We start from the raw sequence: 25,783 nt of genomic DNA on the forward strand, positions 1-25,783 counted from the left end.
GAAGTCTTCAGAAAGGTGATGGAAAAGCGTGTAGCAGTCAGTGGTGAAGCTAATGTTAGAATGCAAGACTGCCTGACACCCAAATGTGCATTTTTTATTCTAGGTAACACAAATTATTCTAACAGGACTTCAGCAAAGAAAACTAGTATTGAACAAGATGTTCTGGGGAGGGCAATGGAAACAAAAATTTTATTAAGAACCAGGCACTGACTGTTCTTTTTCAGCAGAGACAAGTAGTAATAATGATAAGGGAGTATATAAAACAAGGCTCTAAGACTCAGACATGGCAGGCCTAGTTTAATAGCAGAAAAAATCATCCCCCCCCCCCCCCCCCCCCAAAAAAAAAAAAAAACCAAAACATTACTTGGTGAGGGAGCTATAGGTATTGGGGCTCCACAGTATTCATTTGCAATTCCTCTGTTTTCTTCAGTGAGAGCAAGGATTATGACTCGCGCCCTTCTACAGACCAAAAAAGGACAAAACTTTACATGGACAGTGGTTTTAAGAAACATTACATGTGGCATGTATTTACATTATCATGTGCATTCAACACTAACAACAGTCAACAGGACTGGCAGGAACAGGTCAAATACTAGGCAGCCCAAGGGTTACACCTGAAGGCCTTAGCTAATGTTATTTACGCTCATTCAAATAGGCACTCTGACTGCCTGGCAATTGCTGCTTTTTCAATTACCATTAAAAGGCCAGGAGAATTAGATGCATCATAGTAAGAACTGAATGTTAAATGCAAGACTCCCAAGATATTATTAAAAAAAATCCTGTATACACAGGATCTGAGGTATTAAAATCGCCAAGAAAATCTGGTTTGCAAAACAGTCTTTTATTGTATCCGTGCCACACATACTAGTGAAAAATAACACTCCTAAAAAAGGAAAAGAAAAAGAATGCTACCTTTCCACAACATTTCTTTTAAATAAAACTTCAAGTACTCTTACATTAGTACAAAAAAAATTCTGATCTATCTGCCCCAACAGGCCACCACAACACACAGTAGATAAAACACAGTGGTTACAAATGTCTTTTTTGTTATTTCTGTGGCAAGGCAAATGGAGGGAAATGTTTCTATGAAAAAATACTGTGTGCGTAGGAAATTGTCACAATTTTATTCCACATGGATACAAATGATTATACTTGAATTTGAGGCCGTGGTGGCTTGAAATTATATAACAAAATAGAAAAATGGAAAACTAATATCCCCTACACCCTGTTTTAAAGGCAGGCACTACCAAGATTAAGGAGACTCCACAGTGTTGGTAGAGGATAATTACTGTACAAGCCATATAGCTATAATTACCTTAAGACTAAAATAAAATGCTACCGTCCTCCTAAGGCATAAACAATAATGTCTGCAAACAATATGTACACATCATACATATTTAAAACAAGACTTAATATAAACAATAATGAACAGTATATACATGTCTCAATTTTTCTTCACTGTCTTGAAATACAATTTAACTACACAAGTGATGCAGCAACATATATATAAATGTACTTGTAACTCTACAGTAAAGTTTAATTTTTAGTGCTTTTACAGCACATCAGTGTAAACAGTTTTACTTGGCTTTGTTTTATATTTTAAAACATTCCTTGTTGTATTTTCAAGATTTAAAGCAATTTTCTAATTCTTCCTTTTCACAGAAAACGAAGATTCTGAATGCTGTATAATCATAAATAATTCATAAAATTAAATACATTCACTAAAAAATAAACTACAAAGTAAAAAAAAAAGAAAAATAGATATTTATTGAAAGGGAAAAGAGAATCATTTCCCCGAGTAGAGCTCTGGTGGTTGAATATTCAGTGCGTTTTGATATATTTTAAATTGCTATTGCACTATAACACCCCTTTCTTTGAAATTCTTTGGGTGTGCTTCCCTGTTCTACCTAAATTAGTTTGTTAAAACACACAAACCAATAACCAAGGGGCTATGGTTGCTGTAGGAGTGAAGCCTTTAGAACTAGTATCACAACTCTGTGATATTTTAAAGGAAAAAACCCGGTCATTAGTTATGCATGTGCCTTGCACTTTCATGTAAATACAGTTCACATTGCTGGTCTTATCAGTCCTCATTTAATGGAAAAAAAAAAGAAAAAAGAAAAAAGAAAAAAAAGAAAAAAGAGTTCTGGTAACTTCAGCTCACTTTGAAAATTTCTGTCCATTTTTTTTCAAAATACTTCCTCATGTTGTGGCCAGCCCTGCCTATGTCAGAATCATCTTCATTAAAGGTTTCACAGTTGTCAAAAACAAGCCTGACATCTAGCGAAAATGCTTCAAGATTAGGGTACCTGAAAGAAGAAAAAGGTGAATGATTTTTGGAACATGGAAAATCAAAGGGGAAAAACACTTGAACTACATGAGAAAGAACTACCTTAACATTAGTGAATTTACAACCAGCCTATTCAGAATATTCAGTGAATACTTTACATGTGAATTATACTTTTAATTTTTTTAATTCTAATTTAAAATATTAACAAGAAAATTTACATCAGTGGAAGGAAATACTCTCATCATTGAATTTGTTGTTTTCCTCAGAAACTCCATAAGGTAGAATTTCAAGCCTGTACTGGAAAACAAACTTCTTAAATTAGCTTCCCCCTTCCCTTCAGTAGCTTTCTAGTTAAAATGCTGTGGCTATTTTCCATTTATTCATCTATTCTTGGGCTCAAGTCCTTTCACAGTAAGGGTTGAGTACAGTTGCATTTACCTAAAAGAGGAACAATATAAGGCTGCCCAGATCAATCCTGTAACATTGTCTTTGTTATTCTTTTTATTATCCTGAACATACATGGCCCAAATAGTGTTCCAATATTCATAGGAATTAGTAAAAAGAAACACAGTACAAGTTAGAAGTCTACCAATACCAATGAGCATATGGGGAGCATTTAAATCTCAGATTCAAGGCAGAAAAAGCCTGAAGAGGTTAAAAATCCCCTTGTGTTATCCTAGGAAACTTGCTTTGTGCGGAGCTGACAGATGCTGAAAAGGGTCAATCATGGATGACAAAATTTTCTTTAGTGGTGGGGAGTCATTAGAGCACAGAGATGTAACAAGGAGGGAAGGGGAAGAGAGGCATAAAGTGTCTTTTTATTTTCTAAGAAGTTGTCTAATTCTGGGACTATAAAATTATTAACCACCATTACTGGAATGTTACCTGGCTTCTCACAATAGGGGTACCAATTCACTCCACAGCAACAACATTATTTACAGGGCGTCCGTTAACTTAAAGCCCACACAGTTGGTCCCTGCTTACATGTAACAACACTAAGATGTCTCAGTGAGAAAAGATAAGGAAAAAAAGTTTTTTCCTGTTGATTATTTTGTGTGTGTGACCTGGCAGATTTATTGTTTTTCAGCCAGTTCCACAGGTTCTCCCACCTGATATGGTATTTCACTTAGATATAGCAAAGACAAAAGAATTTTTATTTTGACTGTAAAAGTCATCAGAGATGCCAGAGCAGGCAGATCAAAATAGTTTAACTAATTTTAAAAGATGTACTGTATTTCAATGTTTAAATATTTTGAAAATGTAAAGTAAAATTTACAATAGGTTTACTTACTGTCCACTACTTAGCTTTTCTCTAATGGTGGAAAAGTCCATAGGTTTTTTAATAACTTTCTTATAACCAGGAACAAGTTTCAAGTTTACAGGAAGTAAGAAAGGCCAGGCATCTTCATGAGTTTCCAATTCTGAGAGAATCATGCTGAATAAAATAAGGTTTTAAATCAGTATTTTTAAGCTGTTCATATATTCACATAATTTTTTTCACTGTTCCATAAATTCATCATGTACTGCCAACCTATTCACTTTATAAAAGGAAAGCACTTTATTCTGTGCCCTGTGCAAGGTTGAGAACAATGTCGACAAAGATAGACATCTTAACTGAGTATTTAAAATAGCATTCTCTCTAGGCAACCTACACAAGATTAAATTCTAGTGATCAACATTCTAAAAGAAAAACACGGCCCTGCAACTTATATACTTCAAACCTCAACGTAAACCATTTGCAAACCAGTAAAACAGGTGCTAATACTGGCTTTCCAAAACTGTGATGAGACTAAACTATGTCACTTTTGACTGACCAGCAGTATTACAAAAGAAGATGCATTCATATTACTATACTGTCTCCTCCTCTGTAATGCAACACCTTTCGGACATAGTGGATAATCATCTTTGCTACACTTGAGAAAACTGTCAGTACCACTGCTATCAGGGTTCTTCCCATTCTTGGAAGGGCATGGAGGAGTAGATTTCACAGACCACATTCTAAGATAAGGTACTTTCTTCTTGGGCTTCATTACCAAACACAGCAGTTACTCCCAGCACACACATGTTAAATCCTTTTATATATACATTATCACAAACCTGTATGAGACACATGATAAAGAATAGCGTTCTTGTTCCCCAGAACACAGATAAAAGCAATCAGGCACTACTTGTTTCAACAACACTTAACCAGGTTTAAAATTTGTCACTTTACCTGCATATAGCCAAGTCCTTGGAGTCATCTCTTTTAGGTTTCTTAATAGCAGTGAAATTTTCTTGCTTTAATTGGCTTACAGAAACATTTTCATCCATTTTTCTTTTTTTAGGGTCTGTTTTTCCTCTTTTTAAGGAGGCGCTTGTAGTTGCAGAATCTTCATCCTCTGTATCTCCTGCTAATTTCCTGCTTCTCTTTTGTTCATTACTTTTTTTCCCTTTGATTTGAAGTTTTTTTATTTTTAGAGTTTGACCACTTGCCTACAATAGAGAGAACTGAAATAAGCAATAACCAAGAAATTACAGAAACCTCTGTTATTATATCTATTGACAGCAATGAAGATCAGAAAGACAGAAGCACCAAAACAATTGAAATGTTTCATATCAGAGATTATTCACTTTTTGCTTTTCTCTAAAGGGAAGTAAGGCTGTAGAAATTCCCATTACTAGTGATTTAGGGTCTCAACTTGTGACAATATAAAAGCACCTGACCTTCAGACTGGTAAAACAGTACCTCCTAACAAACAAGGCTAGCAGAGTTTTAGACAACTATTTGTCTGCTCCTAAAAGACGGATACAACTACAGCTGGAATAGTATATTCATTTTCAAGCAACCATATTATTCGCAAGATATAGAAAAGTGGAAAAGAGTTTTTAAAAAGTCAGGGACAAGATCAGCTGATTTAAAGATTAAAAGCTAGATATGAAAGATACAGATAGCTTGGCTACAAGACAACTACAGGAGAACGTAAAAGGAATATGACAATACAAGAAAATGCAGATTTCACTACCTACTAGAAACCATTACTACACAATCCCTTTACTTCACGAATGTCATAACTAAATTAAGCATTTGGCACTGACTGTAACTAGCATGGTGGGAAATGTAGTCAGTTTGTACAAATCACATGATGAATGAAGCATGAATGTGGAAAAATATGTTGTGTATAGAATTCCTTTTGCTTAACACAGAACACTAGAAGAGATTTGTAAATAATTGTACTCTCTAAACACTACTCTGTATCATGACTGTTCTTAGTCCAAGGATAGAAAAACAGTCAAGTATGTCAGTTCACAGGGCAATTGAAGAGGAATGTTGATTTTCAGCCATTTGGTTAAAAACACAATGTAAAGCAATGAGAACAGATCAGCTGTCATCACCCAAGGCCTAACTTGGAGATGTTCTGTGAATATTAATTCTAAGTAGGTGAGAATGGCAGATGTTGATGTTTTTCTTGTTTTAGGTAAGAAAAAAAATTAAATCAGGATGGCATAGTTTATATGAAGTCTTCAACAAAACTGTTTCAATGTTTTGCAGAATTATAAATCAATATTCAACATGTTTTAAGGTTCTGCTGGAATTTCACCTTAAATTTCTGGTGCCTTTAAGTCTCCAGCTGTTAGCCAAATTTAGGACAGAAAAAAAAAAAAACTGAGAAAAAAAATTTTTCTGTTATACTAAACCCAGTAGCTATTTGGGGGTGGGGGGTGGGCGGGGGGGGAAGAGATATCAAGAAAAGTGATGGGAGTGATGGGGTAAGTTATAGCATGATAGGGTAATTTCTATCTTTATAACAAGGTAAGTTGTAATATAACCAAGATAATGACAGAAAAAGTTACAGCATGAGTTAACCCTTTATAAACTACTACACAATCAATGCTCAACAGTAACCTGTTTTTATTACTTGTCACACATAATAGTTTAGAAAACAATTTATCTTCCTTATTACTTTGTGAAAGATGCACATTGACAATACCCAGAGAAAATATAAAATTGAGTATTTACTGTAAAGCTACTTTCTTTTCAGTTATAGTATTCACAGGTAGTGGTAGAAAACATAACTAAAGTTTAGCAAAAAATTCATTTAATTTTAGGACTAACTAGGGATGGAAAAATTGTGGACTTTTAAATGATACTAACCGCTATATCAGTCATTTGCATAGAACTAACCTAAACTTCTATTTACACTATTTTCCTTGGAAGGGGGAAAAAACCCCACAAACCTCACACAGGAAACATATATAGCTTCTCTCTCAAATATACTGTGTATCAAAAAAGTAAAACTAAAGCATACTGTACAAAAATGACAAAAAAACATTTACTACATATTTTCTCTGATTTTTCTTTTCAAACAGAAACTAAGATTTGTCAACACTTAACAATGAAGCTCAAAAGACAAACTGAAAAGATTCTAAAAAGAAATAAAAAACTAGGGTATTTAATCAGCAAGAAAATTCTGTACCTACTTATATTAAAAAAATTACAGTTTAAAACAAATAAAACTGTAGCCTTTACTGCCACTAAAATCCAAGTTAAAAAAAACTATTAATCTCATTATTTAATGGCAGCCCAACAAAACATACAGACCATTATTTTCATTGAAAAAAGCACTGGTAGACCTGTAACTCTACCATCTATGAAAAGGTCACTCTAAGTCACTTCATCTTTATGGTTAGTATTACCTTTGCTATGCAGGCAGGACAAAACCAGTCACCATCTGGTATGGTAGTGATCTTGGGTCTGTGGCAGTAGGTATGACAGCCTTTATCGCAACCATCACAAAGGAGCAGCAGTTCCTCATTATCTCCCTTTCGACAAATTTGGCAGTACTATAATACATAAAAAATGGCTTTCATTCATTTTTTTAAAATTTGAAACACAGGAATGGTAAATTTCCCTTCCAAACAAACAAATTCATTCTCAAAATTATTTTCCTTTCATTTTACCACAGAGTCTACTAATGATCACATCTGTAAAAGAATATATGCAGTATGTGAGGAACTAATCTAAAGGCTACATTTGGGAACACATTTGAAAAGCAATTCACTCTAAGATAGGTGTCCTACAGCACACAAAACTATGAATACTTTTTATATTTCATTAATGTCCATGAGAAGGAAAGGTATCTTATACCCATCAAATCACTTGGCCCACACATACTATCTCAGGAATTTTCTCTTCATTTATGCCCATACTGCATATATAAGTTGCTATTTCACAAAAATAACCTAAAACAGTATATTCAAACAATAATCAGTAAGGATCTTATCCAAAGGCCACCATGAACAAATTCAGTAAGGCAAAACAAATGATCCTAGCATTTCCTAAAATTCACCCTAACTTAAAAATATCTAATGTATTGTCAATTTTCTTACATACATTGTGTGATTTTGATACTCTTCTGTATCTGGACTTCTTTTTCAGGAACTTAAAGATCTCCACATTTTCACCAAATACTTACATTTACTGTGTAATTAAATGCATAGAACATTTCAATCAAATTGAGAATGATACTATACATTTTTTCTGGATAATAAAGTACTACACATTGAAACATTCAAGTGCCTTTTCAGGTGCTCCTACTAAATTCATAAACTTTTTGCTCTAAAGATAGAGCTTTAAACTTATAGCTATATAAACCCCTAGGTACAGCCTTACACTATAGTTTTTGTTTAAATCACCTTTTAGCTGTCCAGATGTAATTAGAATCTATATAGGACTGGCAGAAATTTAAAAAATTGGGGGAAAGACCACTAACGGAAGAATCACTTGCCACCCACTACATAGCATTGGCCATACTTAATCACATCATAATCACTATTGCTGTAGTAATAGTTTTGTTTTCAGAAATTTGAAGTTCAAAAGTCCATGCAAATTTTGACACATGCAGTTAACACAGATCTACTTCTTAAATGTACAAGGAAACAGGTATTGCAGCTTATTTGCTCACACACTTGCCCAATTTGTAAGTTCAGTTGTGAGAAGTGTGCATGCAAAGAAGCGACGGGTTTGGAGCATCTCAACGTTCTGAGAAATGAAGTCCTTAATTGGGATATGTAAGGTTGAACCTCCATAAAGCTTATGTCACGGATGAAATCAGAAATATTCCATCAGATAGAGTATCTTCCATCAGATGGAGCCAGAAATGACTCTTTATTACCTAAATGTTAACAACAAGGAGTAATTACCATCTTAAACAAAGCAACCCGTTACAGGGGCTTTTTATCTTAGAAAGATCAGGATGCTGAACTTGGCAAGCAAGGGACAATCTTCTCCATTAGGCTTGTATCTATCTGTGCACAATGTACAGTTTAACTGTATTAGTTTTACATGCAGTAATAAGAAACACATTAACAACCATGGTATCTTAAAATGCCTCAAGTGGGAAAAATGGAATATAGCAAAAATAGTTTAGTTACAGTATTTTTTTATAAAAAATTAAAAACACTTACAACTTTCATAATAGATTTTTCCCATGCTATTGATTTCTGTAACTGCTGAATGCACAGAGCTACCTGTGCAGCACTCCGTGCTTCTGACAATGCCCTTCTCCATACCCTTAGCCCTGGAGCAATATCCTCTTCAGTTCTGCATTGAAATACAGAGAAATTAAGTAGGTCACATCCATGTTTGCTTATGTTTAAACGTGGAACAATCATTATCACATTGAAAGCCAAGCAATGACAAAACGTACACAGCCAATAAGTATAAGGTTTAAGCAACTAAATTTCATGTAGTGCACAGACTGTGGCTACGTGCCTCAAAGCTTAGTCACAACCAGTTAAATGTAGAGATAACTTCGCAAGATTATCAACAAACGTAACAAAAAATATCTTTACAAAGCACCATGCAGAATAACATGATCCATATGGATCACAGACATACAAGAAAGTACATAGATAACAGGCAATAAGAAAATAGGCTCCAATTAGCAAAGAAGCACAATAATTTTTCAAGTTAATCTCAATAACCTACCCGTCACCATCACCACTAATGGATGGTGCAGGAGCAGGGACAGTAACTGTGCCCACATTATCCAGTTTGATCTGAATGGTGGTACTTAAGGGGCTCTTCAGATACCTTCTCTCTATGTTCCGCTCCAAGTCAGCAAGCCTGGTTACAGCTATATCTAGAGGGTTGTCACTCGTCCGCTCTAGAGAGCTGGTATTGCCTTCTTCGCCTCCAGCACAATCTCCATCGTGCTTCTTGCGCAATCTAGTAATTGACTTATGTTCACGATATACCAAGTCGTCTCTCTCTGATGCGGGTTCAGGACACAGCCAACCCTATGTTAATAGAAAGGTTTGTGCATTTATTGGTTGCTGTTAACTTAGTGTGTACACAGAGGAACTGTTTTACGGAATCTAAACTAAGTAACTGAAGTTCTGTTTCCAGTAGATCTTGGTTACTTGTAATCCATCTGTAGAGACAGTTTCCAAAATATCCAGAGAACTAAAATAATTGATCAAAAAAATACAAGCATTACCAGACTTTCTGAAGAGAACTTTCTACAACAGCCTGCATTCTTATCTCCTTTTGAAGTATCCTATTCCATTGGTCAAAACATCACAATAGGTCTGTCTGTCCAACAGGCTCAGAAGACAGTATCAATTGGTCACACAGAAATAACATCCACCCCTAGAACAAACTAGATCCCAAATACTACATCTGTACTATAACCAAACATACGCAATTTGATATCCATACACCCACCTTGGAAAAATTCCAAATTGTCATAACAGCCAGTGAATTCTTAACTCTTTCACACTCACAAGTATCACATGTTCTCCATGATGCTACAATACTCAAGCAAACTTGTAGGCTTTTCTGAAATCATTAACAGCAACAATGACCCAAACCAGGCAGAACTGTGGCAAAACCCACTACAATGAAGCAGTCTTTATGCAATAAATCTTTGCATCCATATAAGGTTAACAAAAATGTGCAGGGAACTGAACACTGTACAAGAACAGTCTCCAGGAACTGCCATTCTGAGCATCTTCAGCTGAAGATTTCACTGCAATAAAATGTTTCAAACACAAATATCCACAATAGTGCTGCAATGGATTTATTTGCAGACAATTAGAGATGGAACAAGAAGGCACTTACCAACTGCAAAAGGACTGCTAGTATCTACTTCAAATTCTTACCGCTTACTTTATAAAGAGACATTTTACTAAAAGTTGGTTTTACCTTAACTTGTAAACTAGCTGATGCAACTCTCCTCTCTAGATCTTCCACCTGCTGAAGAATAGCAAGATCCATCTCCATTGCTTGTTCTTCTACTGACCAGTTTTCCACAACATCTCGAGTTACCTGGTTATCTTCATTTTCATTGATATCAATAATTGCAACTGTTTTGAGAATCACATTTTTATTATTTTAATTAGTATTATAACTTCTCTGAGTAAATTCAAGCTGATATACCTGTCACTCCAGCCAAATGGTGAAGAACAGTTGTAAAAGCGTACTACTCTTAAGATACCCAACATGGACAACAAATTCTGTAGGTTTTCAAACTTGCAATTTAAAGGCAAGAAGAGGAAGGAGAGGCTGAGCAAGAGTGTTACAGAGAAGGGAAAAGCTTAAAAATGCTTATGCTACTAGAGCAATTTATATTAAATGGGATTTCTCCAATCCTGTAATTTCCCAGAACAAGGCTGGTAAAAAGACAACGACAGACAAGACCTTTACTTTTTTTCTCCAGCTGCTACTCCAACCCTGCACTTAAACACATCTCAAAGAGCTCTCTGCCAGTTGTCTTATGCCCCAACATCACACGTAACATAAATATCAATTACATACCATCCTTATTTTTGATGCAGGCCAGGGTGATATAATCCATGTGTTTCTGTATTTGCTTTTGTAAGGCCTTTTCTCTTATTCCCCTGAGATGCAGCACTTTAAGCAAAGATTTTAGGTCCTCTGGATCAGTAATCCTCCACCACCCATACTGCATTTCTAAATCAAGACAAGCATATGAACATTTTGCAGGCATTTTCTATGTGATCACACACAATCAGATTACAGAAATTATCTAGCCAATTCAACAGGCCAATTATAAAAAAAATAATTTGTAACATTGTAGTGGCACTGTAGAAGTCATCCTTCACATGGTTCCATCTTATTGCTGTATTATACTTACCTTCTGGTATAGGTTTTGGGTTAGGGTAATCTACTGGCTTGGCTACTTCAACTGCTGTAGAAGGGGCAGAAGCTGTTTTTTCAGTTTGTAGTGCTGGTGATTCACTTGTACTTGCAGGAACACTAGATGCCAAGAAGGAGTTACCATTCACTTCTGATAATCCCAACCCTGATCCGAGAGCAGGTAAAGGAGATGAAAATGGAACATTTGAAGTAAGAACTCCTGTAGGCCATCCACAAAACTGAAGTCCCATTATAGGTAGTCCAGTCTTCATCTGCTACACAGAATATATTGTTAACACAATCACAACTACCATTATTTCCAAGAAACCTGAATTATGACTAAGATGCTATTTGTCAAGCAATAATCAAAACAAAAAGGAGGCTTTTACTCAGTACTTTGAGTAGTTTAAGAAAAAACTAAATGTAACACTAACATGTAATACTCCTTATTAGGGCCCTGCTAATGCTTAAAAAAATAATAGCTTTTAAAGGGAGGGTGTGGTGTGTCATTTTTCTGAAAACTAGTTTTTATTTATTTATTTGCTTTTCATTTAATACCAGTGGCCAGCCTTCTAACAGCCAAATTAAATTACTGAAATACAGGTACAAAATATCATATATTGGCTTACCTAATTTTACTTATCTTAATCTTTTTTTATCAAGAAACTTCGAGTATTATACAACATCTGTAACATGGAATTAGTTATTAACAGAATCATATAACATAATATAATAATGATAACAATGATGATGATGACAATCGTCATCGTTGTAGTGATAGTAGTAATAATAATAATAATAGCAGTAATAGAAAAAAATAAAGAAGATATAATGATAGCACTTCTGTGAAACAATTTGTCTAAACAGAAATTCTGCCCAAATAAGCAGAGCAAAGTCAGACTATTCAAAAATTCACTTATTTACCTGCAGTGGTGACAATGCAAAAGGACTTAATCCCATCGGACTCTGTGCGGAGGTTGTGCCCAGAAGAGGTGAAGGAACAGGTGAAGGTGACTTTGATGGTGGATGTGATTGAGGAGTAAGTGAAGTTGTAGTAGCTGGTGTATCTATATGGGTAACTGACATGTCATCACAGGGTATTCTCGGTAAAAGGCTGAACCACTGTCTGCTCTTTTCAGTAAGAGTCTTTAACAATTGATCATTTGGAATTAGTGGAGAACTGTAAAACTTTCCTGTCCCACTTGCATTAGGACTGAAAAGATTATTAGAATCAGACTTCTCAATGGTGCTTTGTGATACAGTGGGCTGAAGACTGCAGAGAGAGTTTTTTGAGTTACTTGGGTAAGATAATGTGCAGCCATTTGCTGCACTGCCATTAGGTTTTGGGGACATGATATCAGATTCAGGTGACATTTTTGCTACCTCTAACAGTTTGCTTAGTTTTGAAAATGACCCAGGCTTCTGTAAAAACAAATTAGTGTTGTCCTTTTCTTTCAGATCTTCCTTTTGCTCACAGTGAGTTGTATTTAAACAGTGTAATTTTTCTTCTGTCTCAGATTCTTCTTCTTTGATATGCATGCTTTCTACCTTTTTTAACTTCTCCTTTTCTTTTGCAATTTCTTCTAGGCCTAAAAATGAACAAGAAACATAGATGAAATATAATAGACCAACTAATTTAGACCATTGTTATCATCACAGTTAAATAAAATTTACTTCATTTTTGGCCCAACACATGCCAGATCACAATGTATTTTTTCTTTTCTTTTTTTTTTTTTATTTTTTAAATGAAATCACTTCTCACTTTACAGAACACTTTGCAGAAGGAAACAAGCTTCAAGGTACACACAGGTTTAAACTCTGTTAAACACCTGGAGGAAAAATAACATAGTTCACATAGCTATAGTATTCCCCCTTAAGATGCTTATATGTCTGGAGCAGTTTGCCAGTGTGAACTCTTTGAAAGGGACAAATTTTTGGCAGCCTTCTTTTTGCAAGACTCTCATGCTTTATCAAAAAACTCCTCTGTTTCTATCAAGAGGGTACAATGTTTATAGCCTTAAAGCTTTCTTTTGCAAAAGACCATTTCATTAAACTCATAACCAACTACAAAAAGGAGGACCAAAATTCATGTTGTGATATCAAATATTCCCCAAATATTGAAACACAACATTGTATTTTACCTCTTTCAAGAAAAATCATTAACAACTTTGACTGTGAAACAACGTCAACATTCTTGAAAGTTTAAAACACTTTAAAGAGCCACCCAACATGATGACTGGGACTCTACACACACCTAAGCAGACAGATGTGATCAGACAGTGTAACAGCTAAGCAATTTAAAGTACAACAAGCAGAAGCTGACTGCAAAAGCCGGTTTCTTCAAACATATGAGGTGCAGAAGATCTACCTTTTCTGAAAAGGAAAAACATTTTTCTTACTTCTTTGCTCTCCTAGTCTTCCTTAACCATTTCTCTTCTAACCTTATACTGATGTGTCAGCTTAGGCTAAAAAGTCTTAAAAACTGTAAAATGCCATGGAAAAATATCAGGAAAAGAGGAAGTAGAAAATCCAACATTCCAACTTCTTATTTTCATCAGATACTGCAATCGCAAGTAAACAAAGGTCCTGCTTATGGTTTATGGCCAAAACATCCACAAAAGCTTACCTGCTCTTTCTGGAAAATCATAATTTCTAAAAAGATAATTCATTAAAGAATATCCCCTCCCATTAAAGCTTCAAAATGTGTCCAAAGTTATGGTGTATGTCAAGATATAAACACTTTGAGTATCAGCGTTAAGAACCAAAATGACTACATGAAGAGGGAGAAGTATTTTTTAAATGGACAGATCATTCCACAGTTTGTCTCATATTTCCAATGTTTAGATAAAAGGAATTAGGAGTGGATAAACAGTAGAATTTACTGAAATAGAGCAAATTAAGAGTTGAAGGGAAGAGGGAGTAGTTGAGAACTTAAATACATGTCCATTTTGCTATTCAGGGAGATTAAACTTTCATTAAGACAATATATTAAAAAAAATACGGGTTTGCCCTATAGTTCTTGGCTAAAACTTGTGTCATTTTTTTGTTTGTTTGTTTTTACTACCTTAAGACAAGTAGGTGTGTTTCAATGATTTTGTGTACAATTTCTGAAGCATTTGGGGATTCACCTGGTTAAAATGTAATAAATGCAGTGAACAAAAGGAATGGAAGCAGTAAAGCATATGACAGTTTACCTTCTACATCCAGCTACTCATGTGCAAAACCATTCCTAACACAGAGCATAAAATAATGCAGAACAGGTGACACAGAAAAATTATTTCTTATGCTACCCATTTTAGAAAGGTAACTTGAAGATCAAGATTAGATTTAGGAGAAGTTCTACAGTTTATTTTGGGGGCCAAAACAGGTCTTAGATTTCATACCATGCGGTAATCTTACAGTTATTTTAATTAAATAGCTCTCTAAAATGATGCAATTCTCATGACATAATGCAATTCTGATGTATATCAGATTTTGTTGTTGTTTTGGGTGGGAAAATTGTGAGAGTAATTGGGTTTTGCTTCATCTATATCAGAATTAGTAAGGATTTTTCTGCAACCAAAATGAAGGCTTATGTTTAAGAATTCTAATATCCACAAAAAGGTCAGATTAATACATATTTTCTGCATCTATCCAATTTAAAGTGTGCAAAAATGCAATCACAGTTAGTATACAACTGTCACAACCACAAAATTACATTTTAACTTTAGCAAAAATAACTTCAGCATTTGCTGAATTGGAAAAAAATCAGTTTGTAAAATACAGAGGCTAAGTCATATTGTTGATCAGAAAACACAGTAGTACTTCAATGTGTGAAAATAATTTTCATGTTTTTGCAGACATACAGATCTTCAACCACAGAACAGTCTGTATATTTGCACAAAATATAACAACTGAAGATGAAAAGAATTTTTTTTTGCATTCTGTGGTCATCCTAGTTTTCATATGCAGAGTTCACTGCCATACGTAAACGTGAAATAGTTGAGAGACAAAAAATATCCCATGCAACATACAGAACATATAGAACAATAACAACTAAAACTTCCAAAATATTAATCCTCATTTTGAAAGATAATAACTGATATTTCATCATCAAAAAGAGAGCATCAGAGAGCACCATATGAATACAGAGGTCTACTGACAGTAGCCTGTTGAGCCTCCGGTTGAAGGTGAAGCATGAAGACCGTGCTGCACAAAATCATAGCCTACGGAGATGGGCAGTATGTCTTGGCATAGTATGGGCCTCGGTGTGACATTATTCTTTTATGTTTCTTACCTTCACCACTTTCCATGCCTTCTACAAAAATACCACCACATTGGGGCAGAATCCAGTATCGGCGCCTGTAACGATCTTGACCAAACATCATTGAACGCAAACAGTGCGAAGCTTCAAATAACTTCTTTCTATATTGGCTTTGTTGCTGTTTTAAAAAAGGGAAAGCATTATAATTCAGTAGGCAAAAAAAATGCACTATAACAGAAAACATCTCCTGGCAGCCAGACTGAACAAAAGTTCAAGGGTCACATGAGGAGGCTCTCTTATCGAGATTTCATGTGTGTGTTATGTGATATTCTACTCACAATTGCTGCCTTGCTGATTTTACTTACAAAGCTCCCTTGAAAAAAATAAATTCAATCACTTCCTGGTTCAGCTTAAGTTTATCAGTCTTCCTTTAAAAATACATTTTGTGATGGCAGGTCCTGTCTTTTTAACACTGACTCTCAGAGAACAATAGAATCAAAGATTTCATTGCACAAGAACTGCTGAAATCCTACCAATTATACAATAACAGCAAATGGTAAACAGAGCACTGAAGATAGCTGATATTGCAGCTCCTGATGGGAAACTAATGAGATATTTTAACTGGTTCATAAAAGAGTAAGAACAATAATGTCTGAAACTAAGTTCTGTATTCAAACACAAACAGTTCTCTGAGGGGGGCCAACAAGAAATTCAGTTTGTTTATTCAATTCTTGCTCTACTAAATCAACACTGCTGGAAGTCAGGTGTAATTCTGGACTGCTAATTTACTGCAATTTGGAAAAGGAGAGAAACCAAGAGACAAAGTCTTAAATGACAAATTTTCTAATACAAAGAATAAAAACATGGGCCATGAGTAACCCTATCTACAGCATTCTATCTTTCTCATTTACATTTCTCTTCCTATTCCATTGTTCTTTCAAAATCTGAAGCAGACAGCTCTCTGTATTGGCTTGGAACATAGTTGCAGAAATTAGCCAACTGTAGGAGGGAATGAGAACTGCAATCATTTGTACAATGGAAAAGTCATTGCTTCTTGTACATAATATTTATCATCACTTTCTACGATCAACAAACACAAGGATATAAATTAGGTCTGGATAAAAATTGTATTACTTTTTATTCTGAGATGTGCGAATATATTATCAACAGCTTTCTAACTGTCTTTTGAGTCATATCCACTTAGTGCCGCTAGACTAAACTCACAATTCAGGTGTCGTGAACAGTAGCATCATTCATATTTTCATGAAACAAAAGCTGATCCTTTATTTCAATTTATATTAAGTTGGAGCATTGAAAATGATGGTTAACATTCTTACCCGTGACATCCAGTGATCAAATTTGTAGTATAACAAAGACAAATGACCTCTCACCTTTGTCAGTTTTTCAATCTGCTTCTCTAGTTCTTCAACACTTGCTGTCTGGTCCCCATCATCCTATAATCACCAAATATACTGTCACGCCAGATTTATTTCAGGATAAAAATCATACTACCATGTCTTACTAGTATTACAGTAAAAAGGTGTAACAGAAAATGAGAGGCAAATTCTAAGTGTAAAGAAGTTCAAATTTTGTGCTTGTTCAATATATTTGATTAGGAACAACGTAACTGGAAAAAGATGTATCTTGAATCTTTCCAAACCATCCCAGATGCATATGAAGGAGAAGGCTTGTGGCCAGATGTTCGCTGAAAACCTTCTTTTACTGGAAGAAACAATTTGATTTGTACACGAACACTTAAGACTAACAGAATTTAATCCTAGTTTCTATGAAGCTTTTTAGATATTCAGATTCATTTCTAAGTGGTTTTCATGCATGAAATAATGGAATCTGTCAAAATCTTATCAATCAGTCTTTGGTCAGTGCACACTTGCATTTTATTTCAATGTCTACAAGAACTTGTAGAGCCACTTTAAATTACAAGTCTGCTATAAAAGTTCCAGTATTAATCTTACTGGTTTTTGAAGAGGAATGCACCCATGATTTAAGTCTATGGTTCCCTTCTTCCTGACATAGTTTAAAAATGAAAGTCATTTCCATAAAGAGAATTTTATTTAATTCAAGAAAGTCTTTGGGTATAACTGTAGGTTTCCAAAAAGAATACAACCAAAACCCTAGGAGCTCCCAATCACCTGCACCGTTAAGATAGATACTGGTCGTGTATTTCTTGGCTCTGTAGAACTGTACCAGGGTGAAGCCTTCTGAAATACCACATATAGTATGAATGCAGTGGAACTTCCGTTGTATCAGAAAATTAATCTCTCTACAGGAATTACCGGACTTTTGTCTATAAAATGCCCAGTGCACCAAAATAAGAGATTGTACAAAAGGGAAAAACATTAAGGGACAAATGTGAGATTAGATACCTAAATATTACTTATTTTTAATTCTCAAGTATTAATTTGTAAGAACTTGGTGCTATGCCACTAAGGTATTATCTTAAATTCATACACATTATGGTACTTAAAATAAATCCAGAATAATAGCAACAAAGGGCTGCTCCTACTGTAGAAACTAGAAACAAAACAAAAAACCAAACCAAAATAAAATAATAATAATAAACAAAAACAAATAAACCGCCAAATACCAACCCATACTATAATATATATCAAAAAAAAAAAAAAAAAAAAAAAAAAAAAGAAAAAATTACTCCAGAAAATAAAGTTTTGCCAAAAATTTAAAAATATTGGAGGTACGTTACACTTCTTTTTTATTGTGAGATTTTGGGGAAGCAGCACCATATTGCAGAGAAACAGAAGGGGAACAAGTTTTAACTTACTAGTTAATTAAGCTTCACTATACTTAAAATCCCTCACCTCATCCTCACAAACTTCTGTCTTCTTTCCTTTTTTATCTTCTTTGTCCTCTTCATCCTCATCATCCTCATCTGCCTGATCATCACTGTCGTCATCATCATCATCGTCGTAATCACTGTCCCCTGCCTTTCGTCTGCGTTTGCGGCCTGGTGTTGGTGTTTCCAAAGAGTGCTGTTCCTCTCCTACATCACCACCTCCTGCAGCATCTCTTTTGCCAGTTTTCTTGGCATGAATGATTCTAAGCCTTGAAACACATGACAGGGGGTGAAATTACAGAGTATGTCTGTAGCACAAACATACCTTTCTTCCTATGTATTGAAAGTAAATCATACATTTTAGATTCAAATTAGCTCTTCTATTCTAATATGACATAGTATGTTCTCAATACTTATTGCCATTAGTCAACAGGAAAAATTCAGGTTATTAAAGCCCTTAAGCCTCTTACTCAGTTCCGAATAGAATTTCTGTTTCTCCCAGATGCATTTTATTACATAAATATTCAGAAGAAATGAAACACAAGAGGGATTTTGAGAAGTCAGGAAAGACAGTTAGAAGAAAGAACCACTTCAACTTCCTTATGTTTTGTTCTATGCTTTTAAAAATATTATTATAAAATACCGGGGGGGGAATCCTCCGCTGGAAGTATGAAATTATTTACATTTGCCTGACAACAGCAACGTTTGTTTAAAATTTTTTTTCCAGATTTTTATGCCTTTTTAATTTATTATGCATTGTTTTACTTTAGTCCTTTGGCTGATATTTTTATTCTAGGACATACTTTCTTTTCCAAGAAATCTTAGCTACCTAAATTACTAGGAGATTACTCGATCAAACTCTCATTTTTCCTTTTATGAAAGAAAAGGGAAACTTACATACCAGTAATTATGGTTGTAGTAGACCTTCTTCTTCTATAAAAAGCCTATAAGACAAGATTCCACACAGCAAAAATTATAGTTCCACCTATCAGGGAGCTAGCAGGCAAACATGCTGAATCACAGGAGGTGTAAATAGCCAGGCCTAACCAGTCACTTACAATGCAGACCAAAAATGCAACTGACTTAGAAGAGATTCATAAACATGTGTAGAAAAGACAAAGATTTTTGTAAGAGATGATTAGAAGAAGGTAGGATGGGAAAAGTAGAATGGTGACGACAAATACAATTACCAGTAAGTAATTTTTCCTTGTCGTACTTCTCTCTCTTCCCATCCTACAAAACAATATTCCATACAGCAAGTGGCTACAAGTATGATGAGTGTTGTAGAAGTACTGGTTTCTGGGTATACTGACAAATGTATCAGTCTTCTAAAACGCGGACAAACAAAGTCAGTACTCAACAGCAGAGACTTAAATGAAGCCATCACTGCTCAATTGGTAGCAGCACTTTTTAAAAAGACCATTAGCAAGAAATCATTAAGGGGACTTCTGTTTGCTTGAAAACAGCTGGGCTTTGGGGTTTTTTTGTATGTGGGGACAGGTTTGTTTGTTTTTAATGCAGTGGTTAATCCACTGGAGAATTTAGAAAGTTTTATACTTTTATTTTTCCAATACAAATGGATTTTTAGCTATTTTAGTGATTAGAAATATTTTTTGATAAAAAAAATTTCTAAAGCCTTCCGGTGAATTCGGAAGTAAGTAACATTTTCAGATCTGGTGCAAAAAGCCTTAGTCTCACTGAGTATCAGTACTACTCGGGATTCCACTGAGTTAAGTTTTAAAATAAATAAATAAATAAATAAATTTGCTTTTTATGAGGATAACTTCAAACCATCAAATCCTCTTCATCTGGACCGGAAATTACTGTCTATACACAGGAATTAACTATCAAATAAAGCCACTAATCAATGATTGGATTGACTGCTGCATGACTGGACAATTTTAGAGACAAATTAGACTAAGATAATCTTGAAGACAATTCAATAATAAATGTGGCACGTGGGAGTTCAACAACCAGCAAACACCTCTTTCATATACCTAAAAGAAATGAGAAGCAGCAAAAAGGGCTACTTTTGCCAAAAGCAAAAATAAAGATATAATGCTGTCAAGCACTAAAGGAAGCCTGCATGACACTAAAATTATAAGGATGGAAATAAATCAAAGATGCTCTTTTTTAATAGCACCATAAGCATAAGGCGGCAGCAGTCTGTATCCGAAGTAGCATAGAGGCAGAAACCAATGACAACATAACATAAAAAATGTTCAGGTTATTTCAAGAGGTAGCATAATTTTCCTGCTGCTACCTAGACACATGGCTCCCTGAGAGAAGAAAACTTTCACTTGGAAAACCGTTTCATCTTTCTCACTTTCAGGTATATACCAAAACAACATCTGCAACTGTTCAGAGAATTACAAAGTCGACTGGCCCACAGAAAGAGAGGGTGGCCCATCAGATAACCAGATGCGTGACTTAAGCCTGCTCTAATCTAATGCGTAATGTTTACTAGATCACAGAAGGAAAATTCACCTTTGACTTAATTTTCATGCCTTCCTCATAATTTTTGCACATAAGTATTAAGTAGTAGCAAGTCAAAGAACTTCTAAGGGTCGTACTTTTAACACACTTTTAACGTGTTTTGGGTCTCAAAAAAATGAAAGTTTCCCAAATCAGCATTACCACCTGCTACCCAAACTCAGGGTGTAATTTAGCCCCTCATGTAACACTGCTTTTGATATACCATCATCATTTACAGTTGAGATGGCCTCACTGGAGAGAAATTAACTTATAAGGAATATGCCATAATACTGGCATGTTAAAAAGAACATTGTTGCAGTGAAAAACCTTGTTCTACAGTATTTCAAGTCTTGTAAAGAAACAGATATTACCTAAACCTTCAAGTAGCTGTATTTCATTTTTATTCCCTTTTATATTGATCAAGCTACAGAAGAAATGCCAAGAAGATATGTAATGGAAAACGAGACGCTGCGATTATGATTATCTTGTTAAAAATTAGCTGAATCATCTCAGGTGAGACAGTCTTCTGACTGTAGCTGTGATACAGAAAGCACAAAGAAAGATGAATTGATTGTATGAGATAGGTGCCTTTACAAAAATAGTGATTAGTATCAAGATTCATATCTAAATGTGATAGAGAAGGAACTAGATGCAACCTCTCACTGACCATCAGTCCAGCAGACACAGTCCAGGCAGCTCAGAATCCAGTTTCCAACCATATATATTACATTTATCAAGGAATTTTGTTCAGCATCCCTAACAGGGGGATGGGGCGGGGAAGCATCCCTATAGGCTTTTATACAATTATTCCTTTTTCCAACCTGGGATTTTTAATGTTGCTTTTTTGTATCTTACAAACATGGGGTTTTATGTTGTATTTTTAGCTGCCCTCCCCCTTCCCCCCCCCCCCCCCCCAATATCCAGTTGAGGAGCTAAAAGTGTGAACTTAAGTACAGAAAAAAAAAAAAAAATCACTTAGTGAAAACATCTGGTACAGGTAAAATCTTTTCTCATCCCACTGAGATATACTTCAAGACAGTCTGGACATAGTAGTATGAAGATTTACCACAACAAACACTGGCAAACCCATTCCTCAGCATCCGTTATTCTACCACTATACACTTCCCAGGCATGATGGGCTTGTGTTCAGGATCACGTAAAGGTCCGTACGCATATGAAAAGAGTACACATCTGTTGATCACATGATGAGTATTCAAGAAACCAGATATTCCTATGCAAAACTGTTTGGGACTGGGATGCTTAAAAACTAGACTGAGCTTTGAAATGGATGGGGAAGATAACATGCATAAGAATGAAGTCTGGAAGCAGAAAAAAAGACCAAACAAAAGACTGAAATGGACAGATTTCTTTTCAGAGAAGCCCCAGAACAGTTGTAAGAGTTTATGAAAAATAACTGGCATAATAAAGAAGAAAACATTATTTAAAATTGATCGAAGAAGACTTCTAAAAAGCTTCTTAGAGTTCATCAGAGAAACAGTGGAAAATCCAAAGATTTTGAACCAAAGATGAAAGATGAGTCAAGTCCAGTAAACTCAAAGAAGCGGAAGAACACTCCCGCAATACTTACGCTCAAAAATAGGGACAGCACTACTGGAACCTGAAATCCACACGAGGGGAAAACACAAGAAATAGAGAAATGATTGTAGAAAGGAAGAGAGGCTTGGGACTTCAGGTTATTATGCCTACTATTTGAAAGGGAAGAAAAGAGATCATGAGGAAAAGGGAGGATCCTACATCTACGAGTACTTACAGTTTGATGGAGGGAGAGAAAGACTAAGCAGTCCCTAAAGAGACAAGGACAGGTAAGGGTCCCATTCCACTAATGGGCAGTAGGCTACATCAGAACTTCAGAAACACTTTTTAAACTATATCCCATAGAGGGGATACAGATAAAGACAGGAAAAAGTATTTGGATTGTCCTAAAAGATAAAACATATTAACCCTGTGCAGACTGGGATCTGCAGTATTAGTAGATAAATTTTTTTTTAATTGGTCTAATTTTTTCCTCTACCTCCCTCTTGTCCTTCTTCTTTACTTCTTTCCTTCTTCCTTCTGAGATACATTAAAGGGAAAAAAGGGAGACATAAGATTAGAAACACAAGTACCTAAAGCAAGGACTAAGAAAGGATTCACTGTTCCTAGTAAGAGGTAAAGATGACCAAGAATTAAAAAAAAAAAAAACAAAAAAAAAAAAACAAAAGAGAGTCTGGCTATGTATTTTTACCCCCTGTGATTCATGAACTTTATGCCTTCCAGCTTCCTGTTAGTTGGAGCCATTATGCTTGCTGTATGGAATTTTGTCTTGTAGGATGGGAGAACAGTGGATATGAAACTGACAACCCTTAAAAAGTTCCAGTTTTACCTTAAATATAAATATAAAAAATATCTCAAAGTTTGCATTCTATATACGATCCCTAGCTATAGGGAACAATGCAACATTGACAGATGGGAAACACTATGATAACATAATATAAATTAGGAACATTTGATTGGTAATTGTTGTATGAAAATCATGTCTTCTTAAAACACCTTTCAAAATGAACATTAGTAATTACAGTAGGTACAAATAAACTTTGATAATGTCAATAGCAATTTGATAGCTCCTGTAATATTCCAGTAAAAAATTTTTACTTTCTTCCAAAGAATACAAAATGGACTTACTTTGCTCCAATTTCGAGGGACACTAACCCTCTGAATCTCATGCATCTTTAATAGATTATAAAAGACTGGTGCTGTTCCATTCTAAATCCGCATCCATCTTAATTAAGCAGTTCAGTTACTAACTTCTTGGTAAACCTGTAATTGCATCAGCTAATTTTGTCCCTAGAACCAGTTGCCTATATAGGAGCATATCAAAGCAAATGCAAAAAACCAATATATTGTAATATTTAAGGAAACAGAACTTACTTCCGAAGTTTGCCTTCAACCATCCATTTATCTCTCCTTAAGTTTGACATATAATCAATGTTTTTATCAATTTCACTGTCAAAGACAAAATAATCCATTAACTGTGAACTTACATATCTTTTTCTGACATACATTTTTGTACAGATACTTTGTCCCAAATAAATGTTTAAAATTAAAAGTAAGTAATTTTTAAGCTAGGAAATCCCAATGCTAGGAATGCCAATGTAGCCTACTGCTGTACCTATGTCAGGCAGTCTTTACTTAGAGTATCACGTAAGCTTTCTTTCCATAAGAAGCATGTCATACAAAAAATTTGACATTTCCTTCCATAGCTCTAATTCCATGTTGAGCCTCTAGATTTATTTGCCACAGAGCATCTATCCCTGCACGGAAAACAAAGTTATCACTGGTACATCTATGGTACTCTAACTAGGATCCATGTGATCTACAAACTAACGTTCCCTTTTCACTGCAGAAATTGAAGAACCAAAAAAAGCGCTTCACTACAGTGACTGTCTGCGAGCCCACTTCTGAGACACCCCAGCATCAACAATTTAGTAGGTTACAGTTGTTTCTACGATGAAAATATAGAAACTCAAGTACTGAATGATCATTTCTACATAACTTGCTTAACAGTTAATCATCTGCAGTAAGATAAAGTTTCTTACTATGATGAATTTGATTAATACACATGAACTCTCTTGCACAGTATATGCACAGCACTTGCACTGCCCACTTCTGCTGTTTTTCAGCTTGAGAAAACATGAAGCATCTCTTTCATTCTTTCCTTACACAACCCTGATTTTGCTTTGCAGACTATACCAAAAGCAGCAGGAAACAAAACAGCACTCAATTAGGTAATGAAAGACTTTACCACAGTAAGTAAGCATTCGGAGGTATATGTAGCCCAATGACTGGCATTTCCTATGTCTTTACTGCATGTTGCACGTTGTTGGGTTTTAAAATGTTGTTTAGCATAGTGGGGTTTTTAATTATGGAATGGTATACCTTACTGCCCACAAATGAAGTATACACTTTCTTGAATTACTACCACCATAAATCAGGCTCGCCACCTCAGCTTACAACCCCAGTTAAAGTATTTGGACAAAAGAAGTCTTAACAAACAAAAGGAAAAAAGGGAAAACAAGAGTACTGCAGAAGCCTTATACAACTGTTCTAAATTATCCCCCAGAATACCTAGTAAATTTCTCTGTAATCAACCTCATCTTTTACTCCAAAAATAGCTGGAGAAATTTTGGTGCGAGCTTTGAAAACAAACTTAGAGACCAAACATGGAAAAGTTCTACTCTTCCATCCTATCAGAACTACGTAAAGGTAAGAAGCAGTAACATAGCAAATTTCAGCTTTCATTGTAAGAACACCATGAATCCTCCTGTAACAGAACACAGTGTATGCAGTATTTTTGAATTATAACATTTTTATAATTTTATTTTTACAGACCTGTTTAGGAAAAAACTTACCTTACTACGCTTTTGCTGCATGCTAACTCGTTGACAAGAAAAGCAAGTACTGATGCTTTCTGAGCTGGAGTATGTGCCTGAAAAGCTTTTGTTTTCAAGCTCTCTATCAGCTCAGTTTGCCCACAGTGAGCTTCCATGAATATATGCAGAATCTCGGACACGTTATCTCGATTGATACCAACATTCAGTAAGTGTTCCCCAAGAATAGTTTTAGCCTAAAAAGAATAAAGATGTTTTGAACAATCACATTTTAAAATATTATTTTCCTCTGCAGGCTATATTGTTGTTTATAAAACAGTAGGTGGGTTTGTTTACATTTTTACATAAGGACTTTAATCAGGATTTTTCTTTAAAACTATTCAAATGTAAATCTTGAATGGATTAACAAATTTGAATGTCTTCACCTCTAAGTTTTTAA

At 35.1% G+C, this 25,783-nt stretch overlaps 1 protein-coding gene across 22 annotated transcripts in view; it reads right to left on the reverse strand.

Annotated features, from left to right (window-relative positions):
• Positions 1–349: 349 nt before the first annotated feature.
• BAZ2B (bromodomain adjacent to zinc finger domain 2B) overlaps positions 350–25,783 on the reverse strand; it is a 285,742-nt gene continuing 260,308 nt past the window's right edge. For 16 of the 22 annotated variants that reach the window (XM_049809512.1, XM_049809491.1, XM_049809455.1 and 13 more), the window contains 15 exons: positions 25,366–25,580; positions 23,885–23,959; positions 18,507–18,750; positions 17,064–17,126; positions 15,706–15,850; positions 12,354–13,018; positions 11,428–11,704; positions 11,088–11,243; positions 10,476–10,636; positions 9,258–9,568; positions 8,735–8,870; positions 6,965–7,111; positions 4,503–4,762; positions 3,582–3,725; positions 350–2,309 (listed from right to left, as the gene is read on the reverse strand). In XM_049809512.1, coding sequence (XP_049665469.1) covers positions 2,156–2,309; positions 3,582–3,725; positions 4,503–4,762; positions 6,965–7,111; positions 8,735–8,870; positions 9,258–9,568; positions 10,476–10,636; positions 11,088–11,243; positions 11,428–11,704; positions 12,354–13,018; positions 15,706–15,850; positions 17,064–17,126; positions 18,507–18,750; positions 23,885–23,959; positions 25,366–25,580 — 3,153 coding nt within the window. In that variant the 3' untranslated portion in view covers positions 350–2,155. The remainder of the gene's footprint in view (positions 2,310–3,581; positions 3,726–4,502; positions 4,763–6,964; positions 7,112–8,734; positions 8,871–9,257; positions 9,569–10,475; positions 10,637–11,087; positions 11,244–11,427; positions 11,705–12,353; positions 13,019–15,705; positions 15,851–17,063; positions 17,127–18,506; positions 18,751–23,884; positions 23,960–25,365; positions 25,581–25,783) is intronic. The other 6 variants (XM_049809601.1, XM_049809592.1, XM_049809574.1 and 3 more) reach the window with 3 other exon arrangements.

The sequence above is a fragment of the Accipiter gentilis genome, chromosome 1 (genome assembly GCF_929443795.1).
Source record: "Accipiter gentilis chromosome 1, bAccGen1.1, whole genome shotgun sequence".
NCBI lineage: Eukaryota > Metazoa > Chordata > Aves > Accipitriformes > Accipitridae > Astur > Astur gentilis.